Source organism: Castor canadensis, chromosome 5 (assembly GCF_047511655.1).
Source record: "Castor canadensis chromosome 5, mCasCan1.hap1v2, whole genome shotgun sequence".
NCBI lineage: Eukaryota > Metazoa > Chordata > Mammalia > Rodentia > Castoridae > Castor > Castor canadensis.
In genome coordinates this window covers 8,138,126-8,154,998 of record NC_133390.1, presented here as the reverse complement: position 1 = coordinate 8,154,998, position 16,873 = coordinate 8,138,126, and the positions used below count along the sequence as shown (strand labels likewise).

The 16,873-nt window shown below is 44.2% G+C and overlaps 1 protein-coding gene and 1 pseudogene across 4 annotated transcripts in view; both read left to right on the top strand.

Moving 5' to 3' along the window:
• Positions 1-16,873, top strand: part of Dop1b (DOP1 leucine zipper like protein B) — a 132,250-nt gene that overhangs the window by 73,113 nt on the left and 42,264 nt on the right. For all 4 annotated transcript variants that reach the window (XR_012447854.1, XR_012447855.1, XM_074072687.1 and 1 more), the window contains 8 exons: positions 2,580-2,732; positions 3,421-3,521; positions 4,277-4,467; positions 7,663-9,292; positions 9,754-9,865; positions 10,584-10,772; positions 12,968-13,090; positions 14,015-14,149. Coding sequence is in view for 2 of the 4 variants with exons in the window: in XM_074072687.1 (XP_073928788.1) it covers positions 2,580-2,732; positions 3,421-3,521; positions 4,277-4,467; positions 7,663-9,292; positions 9,754-9,865; positions 10,584-10,772; positions 12,968-13,090; positions 14,015-14,149 (2,634 nt within the window). In the remaining 2 variants the exon portion in view is untranslated. The remainder of the gene's footprint in view (positions 1-2,579; positions 2,733-3,420; positions 3,522-4,276; positions 4,468-7,662; positions 9,293-9,753; positions 9,866-10,583; positions 10,773-12,967; positions 13,091-14,014; positions 14,150-16,873) is intronic.
• On the top strand, positions 6,451-6,572 carry LOC141423718 (small nucleolar RNA SNORA2/SNORA34 family; annotated as a pseudogene).

Sequence of the window (16,873 nt, the reverse complement as noted above, 5' to 3'; positions counted from 1 at the left end):
TTATCTTCATTTTGTTGGAGTCTGGGTCTGAGTATCTGTTTTCTTCATTTCCCTCTGGTTCCTGTACTAATCTTTTGCTGTGAGGAAACTGATTTCCCTGTTTTTTCTGTCTTCCCGTCATTGCCCTTGGTGTTGTTATTGTCCCTGTACTGTGTGCAATTAAGTATTTTCTGGCTCATAATAATAGCACTAGTGATATTTAGAATTGAAGGGTAAGAGGAGATAGAAAGCAAAGAAGTTATAGGAAAAGGGAAAAACAAATAAACAAGTAGAAAAAAACAAAACAAAGAAACAAACAAAAGAAGTTTCAAAGATATAAACAGGGAGAGACAGTGTACTAATCAACCATAAGCTGAAAAGGCATTAGAGTGGTAGAGGATTGAAAATAAACAATAAAAAATAAATAAATGAAAAAAAAATATATATATAAAAATCTCATGTTCATATGGAATAAAATTTCAGTCTTAATTATTTTGGTGTTCATCCCTCAGCCTCCAATCCTGGAGATGGTGCCTCAGATGTTGTTCTGTAGTTGTTTCATCAAAGAAGAGAAATAAAATAAAACAAAATTGCACAAAACAAAAAAAAAACCCCACAAAGTGACCCAAGTTCAAATGCAACACAGTTTCAGTAAGTTTTTCAGCATGCAGGCGTAGTTCGGTTGTTGTCTCATCAAAGGTAGGGAGAGAGAAAAAAAAAAAGTCTGTAGACAGTTCTGTGAATGTCTATCTGTAGCTGTGGCTTGCCTGCCCGCTGCTGTCAGCCTGCTGTTGCTAGTGGTGTTATTTATGCAGATCTCAGGAGTGAGCTTAGCACTCACCTGGCCCCACAGGCTTTGTTTACTCAGAGTTCTCCTGTGTGCAAGCCACTGCTACAAGCTTTCCCCTTTCCAAGCACCCTGGGGGAGGTGACACTGCACCCGCTTTCTCAGGCCTGCATGTTTGTTTATAGCTCACGTGGGAAGTGGGTCTTCCCCCCTCTCCTGTGGAGTTTTCCTCCCTCTGCCACTTTTACAAGCTTTCCTGCTCCTGGTTGCTTGGCGCGCACCACTGCTCCTGCCTTCTCTGGCCAGCTTGTATACTTACAGTTCTGTGAGGGATCCCCGTCCCCTCCTCTTCAGCACTCAGGGTGCCCTACCCTCTTTGCTATGTGTCTTTGTTTTTCTTAGTGCTTATTACTCAGTTTCTCTTTTTTTTTCCCTGGGTGGGGGTCAGTCTGTCCAGGGGGCTATGCTGATCTGGCCCAGGTTTGTCTGTGGGAGTACCACATACCGCTTAGCTCACCTTGTGGTCTGCGTCTTCCCAAGCCATCTGGGTGCCGGTGTCTGGTGTTGGCCCGGGGGCCCTCCTGGTTTCTCGGTTTAATGTGAAGTGAAGATGCTCTGCGCAGTCTGGAGGTGTGGAGGAGTCAGAGTTTTGCCTCTTCTCGGTGGTTTTGCCTGTAAGGTGTTATCTCCAGTGTCTCTCCAAGATTTTACTTTAAGAGGCACTCTTTCTGCTTCTTCGCTCTAGCCGCCATCTTGGAATCCTCTGGATATTTTCAAGGTAGGGTCTCTCAAACTATTTGTCCAGGCTTGCTTCAAAAGGAAATCCTCCTGACCTCTACCTCCTGAGTAGCTAGTTATAGGAGTGAGCATGCATCAGAAGTTTAAATGTAACTTGATCATTGGAAATTACTCTACCTGGCAATAATAAAATGATGGGTAGGGACTTTAGCTTGTTAACCTTTAACTTGATCTGTGCAGGTATCACAGGGAAGACAGTTTAGGATAGGATAGGATTAAATGGACCAAAAAAATGTGTGGTCAGGTATGCCTGAAATATTATGGTCTATGAAATTGTAATGTTTTCCATGATCTAGAACAGTACCTTCAGAAACTGCACTCCTGGAAGTGAGAACCAGCCCTACTTTGGTCAGGCACCCATGCGCATACTCCCTAGGATGTGTGGAGGGGCTGCAGAGCACACATGTTTAAAGAGCAAAGATCAGACCAGGAAAATAGCTCAACTTGGGGTGTAATTTATATACTGAGAGACAGCCCTCTGTGCATGGAGAAAGAAACAGGTTTGTGGAATTAACACTGGAAAATATGACTCTTCATCAACACTACATGAGTTTGGAACAAACTGTAGAGGTGATGAAGTGCTGTGTGTTTAACTGTACACTGGACAGATGCAGTGACCCCTGCAAACCCACCAAACTCCCTGGAGTATACAACTGTGTCTCCCCCAAAAGGCTGAGGCTTGGTGCCATCTTATTGAAAGAAAGCTTCAACTGCTCAGGTCTCTTCTCTGGTTGCTTCCCCTCCTGAGAGAGATGGTCTAGGCAAGAGCCATCTTGTTCCTCCCGGGTCAGAAACCTCTGAGTTTAACCTGTGATGCTGCCCAAGGTCTAGATGACTCCTGGTGGGGTTTTTGCTTTGTCTTATGTATTGGTTATGTATCTCTGGGTGTTAAGGATTCTCACTTAGCAAACTTAGGTAAAAGATAGGACAGTGGGGCTGGGATTAGCCTTATATGAGGAAGGAAGGAGCAGGTGTTGCCTGTGCTTACATGGTCCCTGCCCCCTTTCCCTTGCAGAGAGTGGCTCATGTGCTTTGGAATCAACTGAACAAGGAGACCCGGGAGCATCACATCACCTGTGTAGAGCTGTTCTACAGGCTGCACTGCCTGGCCCCAACGGCCAACATCTGCGAAGACATCATCTGCCATGCCCTCCTGGACCCTGACAAGGTGAGCCTTCCACTGCATCTTCCATCCTGCCACCACCTTGGCTGCTGGGCCAGCCTTGCTTTTCATGCCCAGGGCAGGCTTGCACATACCCAAGTGTAGTCTCTCTGGGGCTCAATGTACATCCATCCTGATTCATGAGCAGAAGTGCTTTTATAAGTTCAGGTCTGGGATACCTCTGAGAGCTCAAACTATTCCCTTTAGAGTCCTGAAAATATGTTTGTATCCTTATGAAATCTTACCAGCAAAATCCGCCTCAACTCCCTGTTGGAGGCGCTTCCAGAGGTATTGGCAGTGTGGATAGTGGTAGAGAATTTATTGTCCCTGTAAGAATTTTCTGAGAGTTGACTGACCAATTCATCCTCATTCTTTATGGGCCCTGGCCTGGTACTTCCAAGGGACATGAGGAAGCCATACTTTTTTTTGTTTGGACCACAGGCCTCAGGAGTGACCCTATACACCAAATAACACTGAGTCTCATGTACTTCACTAAATGTGCATCTCTGGTAAGGAGAGCAAGAGAAGCAGGTTTTCCTTTTCCTTCTGGCCAAGTCCCACATGAAAATATAGCATCTTGGCTGTGGTTCTTGACAGCATTCATTTTCTATTTAAATGGAGTTCCTTGTGACTGAAAAAAGCTGCATTCTACTATGAAACCAAGTTCCTTATACCTGTTTATTTCCTACTCAAGGGAACAAGGTTGGAGGCTCTGTTTAGATTTTCTGTGATCTGGCACCTGACGAGGGAGATCCAAGGCACTCGTGTATCATCCCACAATCGCTCCTTTGATAGGTGAGGCAGTTCTTCATTGTGATCCATTGCTTTTTGAGAGAGGAAGCTTTGCAGAGGCTCCTGGTCAGGCTGTGGGTCTGGGGAGGGAGATGGGTGATATTGAAATCAGGACTGTATATGTGAGCCATGACTCCTGTACATGATCTCCAAGGTGTGCATGATGCTTCTGTGGTCCTCTAACTGAATCTAGACTTGGAAATATATGAGTACATGTCAGGAATGTTCTTAGTTTAGTAGAGAGAAAAGTCGCCCAGCTGCTCAGAATCACCTGTGGATCTTGCGACTTCTCGCAATGGGAGAGCTGTCTAGGGAGATGTAGATGGTCTGACCTCAATTGTGGTGCTACCTATACTATGGCACGCACTTGCCACACCATTGACCACGTGCTCGACAGTAGGATGTTATCGCTGGTAACATTCTATTCCACGGTGTTTTTTCCACCATCTCTCGGAAAGTAGTTGTGAGGCCAAGGCACATAGCCTAAGAGAGATTTCAGACCCTCCCCCCTGCCAGAGTCACATGTAGTCAATTTGGGGTGAATCTTGGGCATTGGGGTTTTAAAAGTTCCCTCATGGTTCTAATGAGAAACCAAGGTGGTGAGTCTCTTACTGTTGTCTGCTTGCATCTGTAAGCCCAGCTTAGTGAAGCTTTCTGGGGTGTCCATGGTGCTTGACACCACATGCCCAGTGTATATGACAGTGCCCGGCACACAGGAGTGGCAGAGCATGGACTTAGTGGTATCTTTCCACCCACAGGTCCTTGTTTGTTGTGCTGGACAGCCTGGCCTGCACGGATGGTGCCATCAGTGCCGCGGCCCAGTGCTGGCTGGTGCGCGCTCTCTCCCTCGGGGATGTGGCGCGCATCCTTGAACCTGTGCTCCTGCTGCTGCTCCAGCCCAAAACCCAGAGGACCTCTATTCACTGCCTCAAGCAGGAGAACTCAGCTGGTGAGCAGTCTGCCCAGGGTCCCCTGCATGGAGGGGGGCTCTCAGTTGCTCTTGTCACAATTAAAGGACTTAGACCCACTGGCAGTTTTACTACCTTGTGAACTTCTAGGGTACTAGGAAAACCTAAGGACCACAGGAACTAGCATTTAGAACTACTAGTTAGTGGATTGGTATTTTCACTGAAAAAAACATGATTTTTGTTACAAAAAGGAAAAATTCGAAATATACAATATATTATTAACTGTGGTCACTATGCCATGCAGTGACTCACTAAAACTTATCCATACCCACCCCCCATTCTAAGTGAACTTTTGCACTCATTGAGCACATCTCCCCTTTCCCCTCCCTCCTCCCATTTGCTTAGGAATAGTTTTTAAATGTTTTTACCATAAAAAATATGGTTAAGTGAGGTGAGATCTGTTAATTCATTTCATTTAATCATTCCATATGAATACATGTATTAAGGTAACACATTATATCCCATAAATATATATACTTATTATTTGTCAGTTAATTTTTTAAATTAGACCATGTTTGAATAAAAAAATCAAGATTCTTGATTCTGCAGCTAGACAAACTATGCAAGTGTATCTGAGGTATGAGGAGAGCATCTCTGAGCATCTCTGCAGATATCCCCAAAGCTGACCCTTGCCCTGCCTAGAGCAGAGAGAAAGAAGAGTGGCAACTGTGTGTCTGGACTCCATGGTTAGGTAGATTTGCTGGGTAGCACTTCTACCTGATCTGCTGCCTGCATCTAGGGTTGGGGTATTTTAGGTGGCCTTCTGGTATGAATGACTGAAAATGTTGAAATTTGCATATAATCAGATCAGTTGTACTGTCTCTATAAAAATAACTTATAACCTTCAACTACAAGGTAAAGTACTTTTCTCTGCTCTTTAAGGTTCTTTGCAACTGTTCAATCTTGGTGATCAGGTTACCAGAAAGGCAGAAGTAAACCTCCTGGTTCACCAAACTTCCACAGGCATTTTTAATATGAATTTAAAACAATATATATAGAAATAAGGAAAGAAAAGAAAATCTACATAAACCTTGATACTGGATTGTTGATCCCAAGTTCATGTCAGAGCAAAGTCGATGATTGAAGATACCTGACCTGTGCCTCAAGCAGATCATCAATTTCTAATATCTTATTCTTCCTCCTATTCTGATTCTTGCTAATGTTTGTTGCACAGATTTGTTTTTTTTTTTTCATTTTTCTTTTATTATTCATATGTGCATACAAGGCTTGGTTTATTTCTCCCCCCTGCCCCCACCCCCTCCCTTACCACCCACTCCACCCCCTCCCGCTCCCCCCCCAATACCCAGCAGAAACTATTTTGCCCTTATCTCTAATTTTGTTGTAGAGAGAGTATAAGCAATAATAGGAAGGAACAAGGGGTTTTGCTGGTTGAGATAAAGATAGCTATACAGGGCATTGACTCACATTGATTTCCTGTGCGTGGGTGTTACCTTCTAGGTTAATTCTTTTTGATCTAACCTTTTCTCTAGTACCTGGTCCCCTTTTCCTATTGGCCTCAGTTGCTTTAAGGTATCTGCTTTAGTTTCTCTGCATTAAGGGCAACAAATGCTAGCTAGTTTTTTAGGTGTCTTACCTATCCTCACCCCTCCCTTGTGTGCTCTCGCTTTTATCATGTGCTCATAGTCCAATCCCCTTGTTGTGTTTGCCCTTGATCTAATGTCCACATATGAGGGAGAACATACGATTTTTGGTCTTTTGGGCCAGGCTAACCTCACTCAGAATGATGTTCTCCAATTCCATCCATTTACCAGCGAATGATAACATTTCGTTCTTCTTCATGGCTGCATAAAATTCCATTGTGTATAGATACCACATTTTCTTAATCCATTCGTCAGTGGTGGGGCATCTTGGCTGTTTCCATAACTTGGCTATTGTGAATAGTGCCGCAATAAACATGGATGTGTTGCACAGATTTGTTGACAGCTACTTATTAGAATGTTTGGATGGCCCTGAATCAAGGCCGACAGTTTGTGAAGCTGTTGGTTTTAAGCAGGAGCCTGAAGAAATGTCATTCTAGGGTCTGTTGACCATTTCAGAGTTTTGGAAATACAGCAGAGAACAAAGAGTGTGTGTGGGGGGGTTGGAAATGTCAAACACTTGTGGCTTTCAAATTGTTTAAAAGAGAATTGAATATTTAAAAGCAGTGTCTATTTTCTGACAACAGAAATGCTAATGTTTAGGTTCTGCCTGGTGGGGGGGCGAGCCAAACAGTGTATCCACATGTGAGTAAATGTAAATATGATAAAAAAAATAGAATAATGAGGAAGCAAAGGCCTGAGTAGAGGTCCTGGAAGTGCCAGTTGATGGAGCTCGGTACTGTTAATGGTATAGCGGATACCCTGTAGCTCTGAATTACAGAGACTTCCCTAGGTGGGCTCATTCTGTACAGACTGTTATGCAGCTTTAACCTAATATGTCCTGTGTGTTGCTCTTTGTTTTGTGAACTCAGGGCCTCAACACTTGCCAGGTAGGTGCTTACCACTTGAGCCACTCCACCAGTCTAAAGGCCGTGGTGGTCCAGGTGGAAAGGAGAAGCAGGAGACCGAGAGCTCTCTCTGTTTCAAGGTGTTTTTTTACATTCTTTTTTTTTTTTTTTTAGATGGTACTAGGGTTTAAACTCAGGGCTTCATGCTTAACTAAGCAGGCATTCTTACTGCTTGAGCCACTTCAACCTTTGCTCTTATCGGTACGTAGAAATGCGTGTCTTAAACCCCGAACAGTAGTCCGTCGTATGTATTCATTTTGTTCATTGAGCCCCTTGCTGTGGATCTTCAGTTCACTGTATGAAAACCCTTATCCTCATAGCTTGGAAACCTTATGCTGACATCTCTGTGAGGTACATTTCTGGAAAGGGAATTGCTGGGACAAAATCGTGCACTTTTTCAGATTGTGCCCCACAAAAGTTGTGATAACTTAAAATTTCTGTGATAATAAAACTAGATTATCCAGTCCCTTGGAGAGTCTTAAAAACCTGTTCACTTTCTTGTGTCTCTACCTTTTGTCCATAATATAATCTAGACTCTGGTATAGTTCCTTGTGGGAATTATATTAATATTGATCTTTCTGTCTGGCTTTGAGACAAAGTTCTCCCCAAAGCCAATTTATCATCACCAACCCTTCTGTTCTAAGATCATTTGTCATTTTGTGATTTTCAGAGGACTTGCATCGTTGGTTTAACAGAAAGAAACCCTCTTTCAAAGAAGCTTGTGGGGTGCCTGAGCTTCCAGAAGGTGGCTCTGAAGAACACCTGCCTCTGAGCCAGTTTACTACAGTGGATCGTGAAGCCATCTGGGCTGAAGTGGAGAAGGAGCCAGAGAAGTACCTACCAAGAAATGAGCTGAGTGAAGAAGACCTGCCCTACTACGTGGACCTTCCAGACAGAATGGCCCCAGGTGCTCCTGACAGCAGTGAGCACACTGAGTCTGCAGACACGAGCTCAGGCCACACGGACAGTGAGAACACATCCACTTTCTCCTCCCCCTCTCATGACCCACAGGAGCTGAGCCATGAGGAGAACTGCTGTGCTCCCATCCCCATGGGAGGCAGAGTGTACTCTAAGCGCTCATCCTTGCTGGCAGCCTTCCAGCCAGAAAGCTTCAAGTCCAATACCAAGTTGAGCCTAGTGCGGGCAGACTCAGACAAGACACAGGCTTCTGAGTCTTTGTCCAGTGATGAGGAAGCTGACTTGGAACTCCAGGCTCTCACCACATCACGTTTGCTGAAGCAGCAGAGGGAGAGGCAGGAGACACTCGAGGCCTTATTTAAGCACATCCTGCTCTACCTTCAGCCTTACGACTCCCGGCGGGTTCTGTATGCCTTCTCTGTGCTGGAGGCTGTGCTCAAGACCAACCCAAAGGAGTTCATTGAGGCTGTGTCTAGGACCAGCATGGACACCAGCTCCACCGCACACCTCAATCTCATCTCCAACCTCCTTGCACGCCATCAAGAGGCCCTCATTGGCCAGAGTTTCTATGGAAAGCTCCAGACTCAGGCACCCAACGTGTGCCCCCATTCTCTGCTTATCGAGCTCCTCACCTACCTCTGCCTGAGCTTCCTACGCTCCTACTACCCTTGCTACCTAAAGGTCTGCCACCGAGACATCCTTGGCAACCGGGATGTGCAGGTCAAAAGCGTCGAGGTTCTGATTAGAATAATGACGCAGCTGGTCTCGGTGGCCAAGTCCTCAGAAGGGAAGAACGTGGAGTTCATCCACAGCCTGCTGCAGAGGTGCAAGGTCCAGGAGTTTGTCCTGCTGTCATTGTCAGCATCCATGTACACGAGCCAGAAGCGCTATGGCCTGGCCACTGCTGAGCGAGGCAGGGCCCTGATGGAGGACAGCCTATTTGAGGAGAGCCTCATCAATCTGGGGCAGGACCAGATCTGGAGTGAGCACCCATTGCAGATCGAGCTGCTCAAGCTCCTGCAGGCACTCATTGTCTTGGAGCACCACCTGGGCCAGGTCCAGGAGGAGGCCGAAAACCAGCCAGCCCTGTCCCGGGAATGGCAGAAGGCCCTTAACTTCCAGCAGGCCATAGGCGCCATGCAGTACGTGCAGCCCCACCCCCTCACCTCCCAGGGCCTGCTGGTTTCTGCTGTGGTGAGAGGCCTGCAGCCCGCCTATGGCTATGGCATGCACCCCGCCTGGGTGAGCCTGGTCACCCATTCTTTGCCATACTTTGGAAAGTCCCTCGGCTGGACGGTGACCCCCTTTGTTGTCCAGATTTGCAAAAACTTGGACGAGCTGGTCAAACAGTATGAAAGTGAATCTGTGAAGCTGTCCATCAGGTAAGTTGAACTCTTTGAGGCATTGTTGCTTTAATATCAGGTTTTGTAATGAATGGCCGTTTCACTGTGGATGCCAGTTGGAGGAAATTCAGCCTAATCAGAAGCCTGGTTAGTGCTGTCAAGAGGGGTGGCCAAGAGCTAAATGATCAGATCCTTTATGTTTAATTCCACATAGGTACTCAGACTAGCTCAGTGGGGCTCGGCTGTTATTTTTGCAAAACAGAAATAAACAAACAGAATCACCTTCATAACAGCTCTAAAACATGTTAAATTATTTTCCCAAAGTAACCGTATGAATGTAAAAAGATGCCTGTCATTCTTATGATATTTCATTAGGAGAGTCCCAGTTCATTTATGATAGTGATATCTCTCTGGTTTCCATGTTTGTGTGTAGGATTAAAAACTGTTATGGGCCCATTCTTTAAAAGTCTCAAAACCAATCTGTCATTTCTTCACCAAAGCACAACCTCCAAGAAAGAAAACATTTCTCCAGATTACCCACTCACTCTTCTAGAAGGTCTGACAACTATCAGCCATTTTTGTCTTTTGGAACAACCCAACCAAAATAAAAAGGTACATTTTTTTCCTGAGTTTGAGGCAATTTTCATATATTGTTTTTGTCTTCATTGGATTACTACTGTTTCGAATAAGAGATGTGTAATATATGTGTGAATAATGGAAATGTGCATATAAATATATGTAAGTGATACAAATGTGTATGCATATATATGGGTGAGGTACAAATGTATGTAAGTGATGCAAATGTGAATGCAGGTGTGTGTGCATGTGTGCAAATGTGTGAACTATGTAAATGTGGTAAGTGATGCAGATGTGCATGCAAGGGACACAAATGTGATTTTGATCTTGCTGGCGCTCCCCATGCAGTGCTTCTTCAGCCCTTGCTTATTGTTCCATCAGTACCCATGTGGCATAAAATGTGAAGCCACTTGTTTCATTTTAGGCTTATAGTCCCTTTTTTTTAAAAATGTATTTTTTCTTGCTGAAGTGGTGTTTGTGAAATCTAAATTGGAAGACATTGTAGCTGTCAGTTGGTTTACCCCGTCTAAGATTAAATCCTAGAATACATCTAGTGCTTTGGTTAAATGAGGTGAAAGAATTTGTCACGTATCTTTGAAAGACAGCCATGGGTTGGAGCAGCTTCCAGACCGCTGCGTGGTGACTTGCTTGAGAGGGGCTAGCAGCCCACTCTAAATCCCAGCAGCACCACCGCCCTCTTGGAAGGGGAAACTTTGTTGATGCGGTGAGTGTCACAATCCACTGTAACTTTTAGTCTGCTGCCATAAGCGATCCCATCAACTTGAGAAATGCCAAGAATGCCATTTTGGAAGAGCTGCCTCGCATCGTAAACACCATGGCTCTTCTCTGGAATGTTCTCAGAAAGGAGGAGACTCAAAAGAGACCTGTGGATCTCCTAGGGGCCACAAAAGGATCCTCTTCTGTTTACTTTAAAACCACCAAGGTGAGAGTCCTTTCTCTTGACTTTTTTTTTTTTTTTTGAGACAGGGTTTTAATATATAATCTGGGCTGACCTGAAACTTGAGATCTGCCTGCCTCAGCCTCCTTTATGCTAGAATTATTGCTGTGTACCACCATGCCTGACTTCTTTCTCTACTTTGATAATTTACTTTGTCTGGGTTTTGTATCATGAAAAATGAATATGTATGGAAATGTACACACAAGTAATCAGATGTGCTCAGTGAAACCTAAGGTAGAAGAAGTCAGAAATATAGATCTCCATTTTGTTTTACTTATAAATACACATGGAACAGAGGCGCATGAGTGGTTTTAGCCTATTTTCTTATTTTCATCCATTTGCCCTTTTTTGTTTTTAAGTTAAAAATCAAATCTCTGGTGTTTGGAGGCTGGGGCATTTTAAAGTCCTCTACTAAAACTGGCTTATCTTTAGAAGGGTTTAGCTCTTAGAGGTGTCTTTGAAACCTGGGCACATCTGAGTGGAATATTGGGATGCCTTTGAGGGTTTTTTTTTTTTTTTTAATTAAACCACAAACACATATCCTAGAACATGTACATATATCCTCCTTTGCTTTTTATTAAGTCTCTGCTTTGGAAGGCTCCAGGCACATGACCCAGTCTCTGCTCATCTGTGCTGCTGTGTGGTGGCTCAGAATTAGCTTCCATACTTGACATCAGTTAGGTGCCCTGAGTGCCAGGTGTGGCCTCAGGGCTTATACATAGTGCTTGTTAGTTCTTTCGTCCTGCATTTGGGTACCATGATGCACAGGTGGCTTCCAGAACATTCTGTCAGTTGCAGAGGTGCTCTGGAAAGGAATTCTGTCATAGTTCAAGCTGCTGTAGAAACCTGCTATAAGAATTTTAGAAAAACCTTTGTACTCAGCATATTTGAGCCTCAGTTTCCTCATCTAGAAGATGGGGCTGTTGCTAGTCTGCTTCCTCATGGACTGGTAGAGAGATTAATTACAATACTGGCAGATGCCTTTTGAGCACCTGCCCCTAGCTTTCCCTGAAGCATCCGCTGAGGTGGAGTGGGAACCCAGCCATCTCTAGGGCAGCAACCTGGTAGAATGGAGAAGCCAATTCTATGCCAGGCTCAGTGTTGTCTAACAAGAAATAAGATGGGCAATGAGGACACAGTGCTCAGTAATGCATTCACCCAACAGATGTTCATGCACCCCCTGCTGTGTACCAGGCCCTGTTCCTATGCATGTGGACAGGGTAGACGGAGCCTCTGCCCTTGTGGTACAGGCTGGTGGCGATGAGGGAGAGAATCACTTCAAGGAAAGGCAGGTTGCTCTGACAATGTGTGATGGGGAACCTGACCTGGTCTGGGAGTCAGGGAGGGGAGTTACCCTGAGGCAGAGTGGTAGAGCTGAAACCCCAGGTTGGGGGAATTTAACCAAAATAGAATATTATGGACTGGGAGGGTTGCTGGGTTTGCAGATCAAGGGGCATGACAGCTTTCAGAAGCTGGGAAAATCTATGAAGACCCAAAGGCTCTTTGTTTAATAAAGCATTATCCAGGGCCAGGTTACAAGTTTACTTTTAAATTGGTGAAATAATACAACTATAATTACATAGTACTTACTTCATTAGTACTTTCCTAATGAATCTAAGCCACTATCTTCCCCTCTACTCCTACCCCTGTTGTTGGAGACTGGCCTAAGTTAACCGGATTTCCATGTGGAAGGACTGAGCTAGTTGCCTTGGTCCCTCTCGCTTCGCTGTCTCTGTAAAGCCTTGTGTGACTTCAAGATCCCACCCAGGGCTAGGGGAGTGGCTCAGTCGGGGAGAGCTTGCCTGACATGCACCAGACCCTGGGTTCCATCCCCAGTTCTGCAGAAAGAGACAAAAAAAGACCACATTCTGCTTCATAGCTAATTGGGATATTCATCATTTCCCAGGGTGTCCTGATCAACTCAGCTAGCCATTTCCCTCCACCATGGCCAGTCACGGTGCCCTCCCTCAGGTGTGGGTGACAGGTCCTCATCTCATATCCAGCTCCTTCAAGGGGGGCTCCCAACACTCTTCTTCTCTGGAACCACCCAGCCGTGAAGCATATGAGTTGTTGGGATGTTGGCACCACGGGTCCCTGCTCTCAGTACTTAATATACTAAATATGGAGTCCATGAGAGCCTGGTGTTACTCTGCAGTAACTCTTTTTTTTCTGCTTTTCAGACCATAAGACAAAAAATTTTGGACTTCTTAAACCCCTTGACAGCTCATCTCGGGGTCTACCTGACCGCCGCAGTTGCAGCAGTGTGGAGCAGGAAGAAGGCTCAGCGCCACAGTAAGACAAAGGTGAGGTTAAAAGTGAAAACAAGATTTAAACCTACTCTGACAAAGAAACACCAAGGGCGAGACAGCATGGGAACTACTGAGTTAGTTTCACTGTTTTCAGTGTGTGGATTAATACAGCTGTGTTGCAATTCAGTGAGAATTAGAGGTTGAATGGATAGAAGGAGCCTCACCTTTGCCTCTGTTTTCTAGTTTTTCTATAATGAGCATAAAATACTGCTTTTTTGCCCTTTTTTTCATCTAACATGCCTATACTGGTATAGACAACATATACATTTTAAAGAGAAAACCACCAGGAATCTCAGCCAGCATTGTCCTCCCTATGAAGAACTGTGAGCTGTTTCTTGGTGGTAAACCTGACGCAAGCTGATTTTCTTCCAAGTGCTTGTGACTGTGTTAAGCAGATCTCTGTCATCGTCCTGGGGCTTTCATGTTAGGGACAGCTAACACGAACCTCAGTTAACCTGTTCTTGTTCTTCCTTTCCTCGTATTTTTATCTTCATCCTTGATCCCAGCCTGTTTCCTTCAAGTATAGGTCTCTAAAATGCTTTCTAAATTCAAACATCAATGTCACTGCCCCATCACCTTTTGTATCACATACTGAATGAGTTTCTGTGGTTAAATGCTTACCTCACTCCATACTCTCCAAGGGAGAGTGCAATAGAAAATATTGATTTAAAAGATTAAGGGCTGGAGGCATGACTCAAGTAGTACAGAGCTTGCTTAGCAAGGGCAAGGTCCTAAGTTCAAAAGTCTAAGTAACACATACACACACACACACACACACACACACACACACACACACACACACACACAAAAGATTAAAGCAAATTTTTTCAGGAACAGTTACAATAGAATACTTTTTATATATCATTTTATTTTTATTTTCTCTCTGTAAGCTTTCAAGGAATTACTTTTTCTTGGCAGATCATCCCAGTGGCAAGCGCATCCCAGCTCACCCTTGTTGACTTGATTTGTGCACTCAACACCCTGCAGACAGACACAGTGCTACACCTGGTAAAGGAGGTGGTGAAGAGGCCACTGCATATCAAAGGGGATGAGGTGAGGAACCTGGGGGAGCCCAAACATTTAGGGAATCTGCAGACACGACATGTGAGTGGCTTTCTTCCTAATGCTACTTCCTGCAAAATGTGTTCAGGAGGGACATATAGGTAGCAAGAGCATGTAGGAGTTCTTGGGGTTGTGATGTGGAGGTGTAATTACTGTGCTTTTGCGGGGGCCGACTGGCTCTGGTGCTGCTGTTTTAAGGTAGAGACTATCTGTCCCCAGTACTTGGATTCTTTGCACCTTCAGTGCACTACCTGGAACAAAGTCTTTAGAAAGAGGAAATGACACCTGCCTCAAGGAACTCACAGCTTGAAAGACATCAAAGGTGGTGCCAGCAGATGTGATTCAGCAACTGCCACAGTGGGAAAGGCTGGGCTAAATTCTAATTTGTGTAGCGATGACTAAAGGGAGAAGGAGGAAGGGTAAGGAGCAGAGTTCCTGCAACTTTGGGAACGTGCGAAAGGACAGAAAAGCAGGTGGAAGGGGGCCAGTTGATGCAGTTGGGTCCCTGAGTTTGCTAACTGGGACTTAGGAAGTTAGGCTCCAACCCCACACAGAGACTGGGTGACAGAGGCCAGGCATTCATGGTGATTATACTCCAAAGGGACCTTGAAAAAGATGTTCCTGAATTGCAGGAGACACGTATATACCCAAAAGGAGAGAGGGAACATTTATAATTGCAAGCTTTTTATAAATAAATGCTCTAAGAAAGGAAGGTAAGGTCAGGTGTTGGTAAGAACAAACGATTCTTTTAGCAACCTTGAGCTATCTGGGCAGTCACTTGAGGAGGGCTAGGGTTCTCATCCTAGGGACCCAGCCTCCTGCTACTAGAAACTATGTCAGTGTTTGCTCAAATTTATGAGTATGGAGAGTGGAGGAAATCATTCGTGCTGAAAGTTGTGGGTCTTATAGTCTGGTCAAGGAGAGTCTTTGTCAAGGGCAAGTTTAAAAAACTTGCACTGTTTGTTTGTTTTTTTTTTAATAAAAATAAATGTCACATTGCTGGTGCACTTGGGAGGCTGACCTAAGGCAGGAGGATCATAAATTGAAGATCAGCTTGAACTATGTAGTAAGATGCTATCTCAAAAAAAAAAAAAAAAAGGTGGGGGGCTGGCAGAGTGGTTCAAGTGGTAGAGCACCTGCCTCGCCTGCATGAGGCCCTGAGTTCAAACCCCAGTACCGCCAAAATAAATAAATACAAATTTAGAAACTGGTTAGCTCTTCGATGATAAATCTGATAGAAACCAGGGATTTATTTTTAACCTTTCAAGTAGATAAATTTGACTCCTTTAGATAACTCATACAAATTCCTTAAAATAACTTCCAACCTTGAAATAAATGCCATCAAATAATTTAAAATTATAGTTAGGAAAAATTAAAGAATGATCTCCCAAATGGAAATTAGTAGTATAGAAAGTGATTATTAATTTTAAAAAATGATATTACTCAGACAGGTATTTGTACAACAGTATTCTTATCAGTATTATTTACAATAGTCAAATGGTATAGACAGCCTTTCAGGAGGTGAATGGATAAAAAAGATGAGATGTATGAATACAGTGTCATAGTAATTGGCTTTAAAGGGAAGGAAAAGTCAGGCACTGGTGGCTCATGCCAGTAATCCTAGCTACTCAGGAGGCAGAGATAAGGAGGCTCTCAGTTCAAAACTAGCCCTGGGCAAATAGTTTATGAGAACCTATCTCAAAAAAACCAACACAAAAAAGGGCTGGTGGAGTGGCTCAAGGTGTAGGCTCTTAAGTTCAAACCCTAGCACCACCAAAAAAAAAAAAAAGTAAGGAAATTCTGACACACACTTCAACACATCTACTCCAGAACCTTGAGGATACTATATTGAGTAAAACAAACCAGGCACAACAAGACAATCACACAGCCTGTGTGATTACATGAGCACTTACATGAGGCTGTAGAGTACTCATAGAGACAGAAGGTTCAGGGGTGGGGGGGGTGATGGGAGTTAGTGCTTAATACATATGGAGTTTCAGTTTGGGAAGATGAAAAAGTTCTGGAGATGGATGGTGATGGTGGTTGCACAAAAATGGAAATGTACGCAATGACATTGAACTATATATTTGAAAATGGTGAATTTTGTGTTATATGTTATTTTGTAAAAAAAAAAATGTTTGTAAGGACTGGTGGAGTGGCTCAAGTGGTAGAGCATCTGCCTAGCAAGTGTGAGGCCCTGAGTTCAAACCCCAGTTCCATCAAAAGAAAATTGTTATAAAAAAGGAATCCTTCAGATATTAAGGGCATATCACTGGAGTTGGTGTTTTTCCACCCTTTTTTGCTCCATTATGGGAAAACTGACTATACAATGTCTTTAGCAGCTTTTACTCACATGCTGTGAGGAAATGGAGCTCTTCATGGGATGGTCTTTCTCCATTTTGCTCCTCCTCTGAAAGGGCTTCTTACACATGGCACAGGACAGTGCCCTGCAAAAGTGTCAAGGCCCAAGGGCCTGGTGTTTGTGGGCTTCAGCCTGTCATTGTGTTCAGGGCTCTTGTCTCTTCCTTCGTTCCAGGGTCTGGGAAAAGCAACTATGTACATCACATGGTGGCGATCCTAAGCAGTAAAAAAATGATCCCAGCCCTTTGTCTATCTTCCAGGTTATGTAATCTAGGTTGGAAAATAAGTGGGAAAGAAGAGAAGCCACCCTAAAAATTAGCACTTCCAAGATCAGATTATGGAACCAGTTAAGTG